Source organism: Trichinella spiralis, assembly GCF_000181795.1.
Source record: "Trichinella spiralis strain ISS 195 chromosome Unknown Scfld4, whole genome shotgun sequence".
Lineage (NCBI taxonomy): Eukaryota > Metazoa > Nematoda > Enoplea > Trichinellida > Trichinellidae > Trichinella > Trichinella spiralis.
Genome location: NW_003526943.1, coordinates 3,300,609 through 3,310,953, shown reverse-complemented (window position 1 = coordinate 3,310,953; position 10,345 = coordinate 3,300,609). Strand labels below are relative to the sequence as shown.

The 10,345-nt window shown below is 34.2% G+C and overlaps 4 protein-coding genes across 4 annotated transcripts; 3 read left to right on the top strand and 1 right to left on the bottom strand.

The window, feature by feature from the left end:
• Nucleotides 1-32: 32 nt before the first annotated feature.
• Nucleotides 33-1,050, bottom strand: Tsp_00893 (DNA topoisomerase 2-alpha). Its single transcript, XM_003376583.1, has 3 exons — nucleotides 817-1,050; nucleotides 445-562; nucleotides 33-361 (listed from the first exon to the last, which is right to left on the bottom strand). Exons 1-3 carry the CDS (start codon nucleotides 1,048-1,050, stop codon nucleotides 33-35), a joined length of 681 nt encoding a protein of 226 aa, XP_003376631.1.
• A 1,101-nt stretch (nucleotides 1,051-2,151) lies between these two features.
• Nucleotides 2,152-5,286, top strand: Tsp_00894 (conserved hypothetical protein). Its single transcript, XM_003376582.1, has 3 exons — nucleotides 2,152-2,300; nucleotides 2,349-3,378; nucleotides 3,742-5,286. The coding sequence occupies exons 1-3, from the start codon at nucleotides 2,152-2,154 to the stop codon at nucleotides 5,284-5,286; spliced, it is 2,724 nt and encodes a 907-aa protein (XP_003376630.1).
• Nucleotides 5,287-7,469: 2,183 nt separating this feature from the next.
• On the top strand, nucleotides 7,470-8,048 carry Tsp_00895 (DNA primase small subunit). The gene is made up of 3 exons (XM_003376581.1): nucleotides 7,470-7,554; nucleotides 7,620-7,810; nucleotides 7,956-8,048. Exons 1-3 carry the CDS (start codon nucleotides 7,470-7,472, stop codon nucleotides 8,046-8,048), a joined length of 369 nt encoding a protein of 122 aa, XP_003376629.1.
• Nucleotides 8,049-8,899: 851 nt separating this feature from the next.
• Nucleotides 8,900-9,678, top strand: Tsp_00896 (DNA topoisomerase 2-alpha). Its single transcript, XM_003376580.1, has 3 exons — nucleotides 8,900-8,987; nucleotides 9,100-9,293; nucleotides 9,580-9,678. The coding sequence occupies exons 1-3, from the start codon at nucleotides 8,900-8,902 to the stop codon at nucleotides 9,676-9,678; spliced, it is 381 nt and encodes a 126-aa protein (XP_003376628.1).
• Nucleotides 9,679-10,345: the final 667 nt, after the last annotated feature.

Genomic DNA, 10,345 nt, shown 5'->3' with positions numbered 1-10,345 from the left:
GTATTTTAAATTCAATTTTTTAAACTGCACATTTAGGAAATAGCAGCAGGTACTGGCGCCGGCCACTTGTTGGATGGATTCAACGAGATTTTTCCCATAACAATGCAACCGTTCCTGGGGCTCTTTATCCATAAGGTAGTCACCTTCTCGTCAGACCAGCAAGTGATTTGGTCGATCATCAGTGACAATTGACCCGCCATGTACGTCACTAATCTCGCAGCAACCAACGCTGCTATAAGTTCCAATCTTGGAATAGTAACTCGTTTTATCAGAATCACTCGGCACTTCGATATCACCAACCTCGTGGTAATTTCCTCGTCCGCAGAAACCGTTATCGAGTATACAACGGCTCCATAAGCGACTTCAAATACATCGCTGAAGACGTGTAATTTGAGCAAAGATTCTGCTTCTCAGGTACTACACAACATTCATGTGGGAACTCACCCATCAAATGTAAATTTCTCGTGTGGTTCCATTTCACAGGTGAATTTTCTTCCAGCGTATCAGATCTTTTTGACGTAATAGGCGTCAGTCTTTCTGTACGGGCGTTTCGACGAGATTCCTTTCAATAAGAATGTTACACATAATGTAAATTCTCATGACGGCCTTCCTCGTTGAACGTAGATATGTACATATACTCCTCGAGTCCCGCCAGTCTAAGACTATCGGCAACCGTTTTGTTACAAACGAACGTTGTAAACCGGAGTCAAAAAAACACATGACCTTCCTATGATTACCATTTGAAGTCCATATGTACGCTATCGCAGTTCACAGATACGTTCTGCCATGGGAAGTCTGTAACTGATTTGCGCACACCTTTACCAAATTTTTGGAGTCGTCCTTTCCGTCAAGAGTTTCTTCCGTATCCTTCTTTGGTGCGTGATCTGTTTCCGCTTTGCTGGTCCCCTCTTTTGCGGTAAAATTCCTTTCCCTTGAAAGAAACGGATGCAAGTCACTTATCTTCGATGTCGTTTTGCTACTTCGCAGGCGGCAATTTGTGCTTGTCTTAAGCAATGGAAACATAACCCATGTTGTTTTACTAATGCCCATCGCTGTTATTTGGTCGCCCTGAGAAATGAGGGACACTGTTCTATTCGATGTTCCATTCTACACACAACACAGGATTTTCTGACTACGACCTTCGTTGAGAGAACTTTGTTAATTCGTCGATCGTCCTTCATCTTCATTTATGGTTTTTCCTTTCGAATGGGCGTAGTGTCGCTCCTTTTCACGCGTTCTTCGATCGCTGCTCTTTTCGTCGTTCATTTCCAGGGGTTTTGCTTCCCATATACTTAATATCGTCGTGGATAGAAGTCTTTTGCCGATGGTCAGAATCAATTTAATCGCGCAATCACATTCTGGAGCGCAGTCTAGTGCCTCCAAGAATCTCACGTGCTATTCTCGAATGTGTAAGTCAAACAACTGATACGGTGGATCAGTTAATTTGTTACACACTTGTCCAAAAATAGCAGCAACTTCGTTTATCGAGCAATCAATCGCAACATCCATATTACTGTACTCCTCTTTTCTGACCTTCAGGTTCGTACAATTCTGTTCTGTCGGTAGAAATTACTTTATTGAAATACATAAAAAAATTATTGTAATATTAAGATTAAATATAAAAGTTACAAAAATTTTTAGATACAAATGTGATACTTACTATTTTTCATTAATAACAGTAACTGTTGTTTATCAAACCTGAAAATAACTAACTGTATGAGTGATCGACTGACCTATAATTTAAGTTTTGAACTCTTTTGTTGATCAGTAGCTAATGCTTGAGATTATAATGTTATTGTGTATTTTACAACGTATATTATATTAGTGTTGTAGAATACATGTCATCCAACGGAATAATGCTTATGCATGATAATTATGATTCTTTTAATAATTGCATGATATTCTAAATAATGCATGTGTTATGAGTGAATCATTTTCACATCTGAAGGAGTTTCGCGAATAAGCGAAGTTGTTTTCATTGTCATCCACTTTTTTGTTGTTCTAAGCACGTAATAAGGTCCACGTGTTTATTGCTATATTGCTAGTGAATGCATGTGTTGTTTTTTGTATGTAATGTTTTTCATTTTATATTTGTTATTTATATTTGGATGTTTCAGGGAAATAATCACGTCAGCAAGCTAAACTGAAAAGATGGAGATGGAAGTGAGCATTTTATTAAAACAAGCTGAAAAAACAACAAATGCAGAAGAACGCTTACGATTGTTAAACGAAGTTGAACAATTAATCATGGATGACAAAAGTTCATCTCTTTTAAATGACTTTTTCGATGAAATTGTTCAGTTGGTATTTCGATTTTCGAATTTTGAATTGAGAAGCTTTTTGTTAAGCTTGTGTGGATCGGTTTGTCGTACAGAAGTGTATTTCGTCGAGCGTGCTGTACCAACAGTATTGAATATGCTCAGCGAAGCGGATGACCATCTTTTGAAAAAGATTCTTGCGTCGATGACGTTGATTTATCGTTCGGCATTGAAATGGATTTTACAGAAGCCACCATCTCAGTTTGGCGTCGATCAAACGTGGCATGCTGTGAGCGAATTTAAAACTGGTGTATTATCATGGCTTGAGTCTGAAAATGAAGGGATCAAAATTTATGTGTTTAAGTTTTTGGAACATTGCATTTTGGCTCAAATTGAAGAATCGGCGAATCTGAAATCTTCTGCATACGGTTGTCAGTTAGCGACTGAATTGCAAGCTAGCAACGATCTGTTGTTTTCTAGTCTCACACGACAACTGGTCGCGCCGCACATTTCCCTCAGTGGTCTCAGCGTGTGTTTGAAAAGTTTAACTGATATTGTTAGAAATGATGCGGAATTTTTGGATCGATTTTTAGATTGTTGCAAAAAATTAATTGTTGACATCCCGCCAACTTTATCCCACAGTCAAATGGAAAGTTTATTTAAAGTGATGCGATTTCATTTGACTACTTTGATCAATTTGCCATGCTCTTCTGAAGCTGTACTGGAAATTGCGGCAATTTTACAAAAGCTTGGCATCAGCCCTGCCGAACTGGCACGTCTGACAGGTATTAGCAAGTCGAAATTGAAAAGATCAGCTACTGGGGATAATTTGAATGCTGCTGAATGTTCGGCCAAAAAGAGGAAAAGTGACCCACAAGCGCAATTGAAACGAATATGCAGTTTTCTTGTTGACACTTTGACCCCAGACAATTGTGTGGAGCTAGTATTAGCCTCTTTTCCACATTTGCCTAAAATTATGCCGGAAAAGTTTTTGCGTGAATACGTACCAATTGATTCTTTGCCTATTAATGAGCAGATTGAACGTATTTCAAGTACCATCGCATCTGTAATTTCTTCGGCTGGATTGTCTTGCAATTTGAAATTGACCAATAAGAGACAAGTGAAAAAAAGAGAAGAAAAGAAAGATGCTGATGATGTCGATGGTGCTGATGATGACGACGATGCTGGTGATGAAGATGAAGATGATGAAGATTTGGATGGAGAAAAAAAAGGAATATTGTCAAACGAGCAATATAAAATACAGTCAGCATCGAAATCTGTAGCGAAAAGGATAAATTTAGCTGACAAAGTTGCACCGTTGCCAACGGAAGAGGCGCGTTCAGTGATTGAAAATTTATTTGAACGTATTTTGAATCTTCAGAAATTTGAACTTGGATCTGAAGATGCGGAAAATCAAAGGCACATTTTAATAACAATGTGCAGCTTATATGAAAAAGCCGAATTGAAAGACAAATTATTGCAGAAAATTCTCACCGAAACTTTAAGTTCAGGTGAACTGGCTTTGCGATTACTTTATTACCAGTATTCAATTTATTTACAACTGAGAAGACAAGGTAACACAACAGCAACGGAAAGAGCCTTAAACCAGTATAACAACACACTGGATAGTTTGTTATCTGCTTTGCTATCCGGTGGTGACATTCAGCTTAATTTATTCTGTCGTCTGGTTATCTATGCACCTCAGTTATCCGTGCAGGCGTTGCAAGTGTTGAAACAAGGTTGCAAACAACGCAGCACTTACATTCCTTGCTTGAACATGTTTACTTCAGTAATTAAGCATCGTCCTGGTCAGAGAAAGGAATTGTTTGCTGAATTTGCTAGCTTGTCGACATTTGATGATGACACGGCAATTGTAAATGGTTGGCTTGAAAAGTTGAATTCACTTTACAGATATCCTCCTACGAAAGATTTGGTAAAAGAATTGGCACTGAATCATCTGCATCTACTTGAACAAGCTGTACCTCCAGATTATCTGTTGTTGGATGAAAATGAAGAAAAAAAGTGGGATGAAAGATCAGTTCGAATTTGTTTTCGTGTGTATTGTCATTTACTTCCACAGCAAGTTGACTTTTTGCAGTTATTGCCAGATGTATACGTTGCTTGTGGTGTGAACGTGAAGCGTTTGATAAATACATACTTGTCCAAGCCGATAAAGCAAAGTTCCATCCCTGCGAATGACATTGTAGAGTTGGTGAAACAGTGTCCAAGAAATGCTGAAGCTTTGATACCTCGCATACTGGAACCTTGGTTGGATAAGAATTCACTGAATGCCGAATTAGTGAATGCAGTTTGGACGTTGTATACAAAGCGTCGGCCGGATGTTCGATTTTTGGTACCGATTCTTCCAGCTTTGAATAAGGAGCAGTTTATCAGCTTGTTGCCAAAATTAATTCGTCTTCCAGCGCAGATATTCAAAATGATCACTGGCAAAGTAGTCTGTAGTAGTTCAGGATCGAAAACTGTCATCACAGCTGATGAACTTTGGCTTGAGATGTGTGAGCTCGAAGTGACAAATGAAAACGATTCCACTCAGTTGTTGAATTTGTTTGGTGCATTGTTGCAAAACAAACATATGTTTAGCAGTGATTTGTTAAGTGGTATAATCAAGCAAATTAGCGAGCGACAAGTGGTCCCAGCTATTTTTTTCCATACCATTCCATTGCTGCTTGAAGCACAAGCATCACTTGACAATCTGATTGGTAGTATTTTGCAAAAATTTGTCACCAAACAAATTTGGAAACAAGGAGAAGATGCATGGCAGGCTTTTGTGCAGTGTTCATCGAAACTCAAAATCCATGGCTATGCTGCCTTGCTTCAACTTCCGGCTTCACAGCTTCGAAATGCCATTGAAACTTGTCCAGAACTTCGCCAAGATTTATTGAAGCATGTTGAAAATATGGAAATTCAACAGCGAGCATCGATAACAAAAGATTGCATAAATGAACTGGAGCAGCAACAGCAAATAGCTGTTGAAAATGACGATGAAACCAAAGCGGTTAGCTGTTAATAATATGAAGATTTGAAATTTGAAAAATTGATATCAAAAAAACGATAATATGAAAAGTTCTATTTGCAGCTCATTCGTTGGATGATTGCACTTACCAAAGGGGGACTGTTGTTGTTTCTTCTTTATTGTTATTTTATTTAATTATTATTTATTTAACCCGTTGTTGTTATGTTTCATTGATTAAAACGATAAATTTACAACATATGGAAATTTTAATTGAACATTAATTACTAAAACAAAAAAAGCAATTGAATATTAAATTGAAAGTAGTGTTTTTTTATCTTATAAAACATACAAGTATACAATTAAGTTACATAAGTGCATTTCTTGCATAATGTTTTTCTAATTGAAAAAATAGATGAACAATATTTTTTTCATAATTTCGTTTTATCACGTTTTGGCGCACGTTTACTACAGAAGATTAGTTTGATATGCAGGAACTTTGATTGTGCATTAAAATAAGTGAAACAGTTATTAAATTTTTTTGCATAATTAAAAAAATAAAAAATAAAATTGAAGAATTGCAAGTAATTGAAGGGATGTTTTAGAAATAACGTTTAATCTAAAGAATATACTGAGTATCTATTGTGACATGTTCAGCCAGCCAGCAAGGCTTGGATCCACTTTCGTGTCCAAGATCTTGATTTCTCTGCAATTCATTGCAGAATACACGCAAAGAAATGGGTAGAGCTTCATTGCAATTAAGCAAATAGTACGACAAAATGCAAACGATATCACTTGTACTCTCCGACTCTTTAGAGGATTTGTACTTGGATTTAAGATGCTGACGATGAGCCAGGGGCGCAGTCGTTGATTATTTAGGAGGCAACTTCGCCTTTGCTTTTCATCCACGTAATTTATGGGGCCGACGGATGGCACGGCATGCCTTTTACCGTTTGCCTTGTAAGCCTGCTTATGCAAGCTGTCCGCTGCGTGGCCTTCGTACAAGGGTGGATATTACCAGGGCATTGCATAAATGTTGTTATGTTGTTATTTAATAGAAATTCACAAACTTTTGAATTTAATAAACTGTAGACAATTTTAACGATTTATAAGATTGATAAGATATCATTTTAATTAGTTGCTGCTCAAACATTTCTGCATTGTGCTGGTCAAAAGAAAATATTGCTAGCATAAAATTTAAACCAATTGTTTATTTCTAGAATGTGTTTTATCATCTAGTATTTCGTTGTTCTCAACAGCATTTTTTCATTTTTTGTTGTTTCAGACTGGTTACCATATTCATCAATGACAATATCAGCTATTCACTTTGTTCACATACTGTCAGTCAGTCAATAAATTACACTTTATTTTTCACTGCTTTTGTCTGTATGGTTTTCTTGCTTTTAATAACTGGATATCGCACAGTATAATTTTGATTTTATGAGAAAGAGTTGCAAAGATATATAAAAAATCATAATTGATAATTTATGGACATTTTTGTGCAACCCGATGGTGCAATCAATTGTGAATTTCCTCACAATTCACGTGCCCAACGAAAAGCAGCTTTAACTGGTAATTGTTTACGCATACAGAAGTAACAAAACTTGCTGTGCATGCGTTGCTGCTAGTTCAATTTAGAATTTATTATTTTTTTAAAGTAGAATTATATTCATAAAAAACCAAAAATCGGAAAAAAATTACAGTTTGCATATTGAAAAGTAACTTGAGCAAACATATAAATGGAAACAGCATTTATTCAATTATTCGAATGAAAAAGTGAAAAATGTTTGAAAATATTTTTTAAATTAAAATTTAAAATGTATCAGTGAAACTCATAAGAAATAAATTATTTATGATAAAATAATAATAATTTGTTTTTAAACCATAGCATGTGATGGAAGCATGTGAATTTGAAAAACGTCCATTCATGCATCCATCATATGCTTCATTCAAATACGACAGATCACTATTTTTAAATTGTATTGTATTTTATTTATGAAAAAAAAATCAAAATGAATAAATTATAATATTTTTTGCCCAATTACAACCAGTTGGATTATATTTGAAGTGAAAAACAACCATTATGCAATACAATAGTTGTGGCAAAAAATAGTCACAGTTGAATAGAGATTGGGGGAAAAAAAGTCGCTCCCGACGGAATAAAACGATTGAACTGGATTACAGTTGGATGAAAATTTGCAATAAAAGCTGACGCCGTTTTCAAAAATTTAAAATCAAAGATGCTCGCTGCACTGTTTTTGTTTGTCGCTTTGTTCCAAGTGCTTCCCAGTGCTTGCTTGTACAGGAGCATCGACTATTACACCAGTATAAAAAATTTTTAATTTTAATATCTTTCATTTTTGAAAAAATAAAAATTAATATGATTTAAGATTCGTTGCAAAATTCATTGTTCTCACTTCCGAATGGTATTGGCAAATTTGAAAAGCCGCTTTACAACGACCGCAATCCATGCGAAGCGGTAGCAATGATTGGAGCATGGCAACTGGCATGGTTGGAAGAATCGAACGTTCAAACATTGCAGAGAAGAAATATTGAAGAAGTTTTGAGAGATACCGTTGTGGTAAATTATTTTTAAACATATTATTTATTCAAAAATATTTCAAACCAACAAAATTCTCTTATAAAAGCGTTTATTAGTTGAAATTATATTTAAAGAGCTATTTTTTCAAAAAAATATAAATAAATAAATAAATTATTCTATTTAGGATGCACTTCAAAGCAGCTTTAAGCCATCAGAATTTAGCAAATGTGAAATGATGCTGAAGCTTTTCGTCGACCGTAACGTGAGTCGTATGTGAAGCAGAATATGACGATTTTCTTTCTTAAACAAACTATTCTGATTTACTAATATCAACCAGTACTGAATATCAAAAATATTAGTATCAATTCAAGTAAATCTTTACGAACAACTGCTTTGTTTTCAATAATAAAAAAACGATACTTTACTTACCCGCATGCCACGTTACAGTATAAATTTCTAAAAATTAAAATTGAAAATTTTTCAAATTTTGAAACAAAATTATAATTTCAAAAACTTAATTTTATAAAAAAAATTGTTTTTTAAATAATTTTATTGAATGCTTTATATGCAAGTTGTTTGACAAATTTTCAAAACAAAAAAAGAAAAGTAAGTTCAAAATAACAATAACAGTCACCAGTGGAGTAAATTTTAAAATTGCTGGCGAAAATAGCAATGAAAGTAAAATTAAATAATAGTAAATTCTAAAAGTTCTACATTGAATGCAAAAGATTGCCGCAATTATTGTAATCTTCTTTTTTAATAGAAATTTATGAAAGCATAATTTTAATGCATAAGCTGAAAATTTCACGCCAAACAAAGAACCATTATTTTGGTCATAACATTGACTATACAAACAGACAATTCATAATTTTCAAGGGTAAAAAGAAAAACAACAACAGCGGAACAGTCACCCGGAAAGATTAGTTGGAAATTACTGTACTGCAAAGGGAAAATGATAATATTCAATGAAAAGCTTCATCAAAATGAGAACATTGTCAGAGATTTTCATTTCGCCAAGCTGGTTCCCTGACAAAGCCACTAAATAATGCATGCATGCATGGTCAGCGGTGTTTTTCAATTGTCCTTTAAATTCATCCCACCACCGCATGCTGCATCAGACGTTGAAAAATGATCGCGTTGTTAATATTTTCCTTATTTCCCATGTTATTGTCGTTGTTCTTCAACAATTTCGAAAGTTTGAACGAAGATGATGTCGGTAAAATTCATAAAATGAAAACTGTTTAATTTTGTTCTTCTGCACTTTGCTAATCAAAGAATTGGATGAAATTGTGTGGTGAAATCGAAGAAAATTATACTATTAATTTTAGAATTAGAAAAAGAAGCACTGCAGGCAATGACTGCAGGTCTGAAACCATTTGAGCCTGGCGATTTCATGTCAGAAAGCAACTGTTTGAACTTGGGCAGCTTAGCCGAATATCAATTAACCTGGCCAGGCATAAATTCCATACAGCCACCAATTTTGCGTCACGAATACAACAGACTGTTGCATAAAATTAAAAGAGTAAGTAGAATGATTTCAATTGAAAAAACAATAATTGAAATTAATAATATAAATCAAAACTAAAATAATTGAAAACTGTATGCCATATCATGTTGGCGTTAAAATGGTAATTTATTATTTTTGGATGTTCAAGAATGACTTTCTTTTAATTATTCAATTAGATTAAAGCATCATTTTTAATTACACGTTTATTATTCAGTATGATTAAATAACAAACAAAAATAGCAAAGTGAAGTTTTTAACATTTAAATTATTGTAGTTTTTTTTATTTTTTGAACAATTATAGGTTACTGAAAAAATGCCACCAGATGAATCGGAAATTTGCAAAGAAATGTTCGACATTTTTGTAAGCAATCTCGCCAATAACGAAGGAAAACTACAATGATACATAAGGTGATACACTCGGTGAAAAACTGAATTCTGTTCATCAGACTTTTCCCATTGTGCATACTAAAATAATAAAGCAAAATGCAAACGATTTTGCAACTGACAACAACAACAACAACATGAAAAATAGACATTTACTGAAAATGCATCGAACCTTAAATTAACAATAAACATAGGTAGGTCAATTAAATTTCATATTTTCAAAATAAAATATAGTCACTCATTAGGCATCGGAAGCGCTTCAATAATTTTATGAACTTCATTATACAAATCTTTGTAAGATTCACAACAAAGAATGTAAGCAATCATTATTGGACGATTAGACTGCATTGCGGCACCAATATGGTTTTTACTGGGCAAAAATATGTATGCTAAATTTTTTTCTTCGCACACTATTGGAATATGGCTGTAATAGTCTATAGGCGAGACGTCCCCTGCCAAAATGCATATTCCAATCTTACCTTTTCTAAATTTAAACATTTAAATTTAAAACATCCAATAACAAAATAAAGCAACATTTCTCAAAAGACACAAACTAATAAAAAAAGTAAAGTTCATATTATTTTTTAAGCTTATTGCTTCGTTAAACTTATTTGATTTCGCTCTGTAAAATTAATACAATAATTTAAAACAATATATACATTGGGCAAAGGTTCACTGAAATG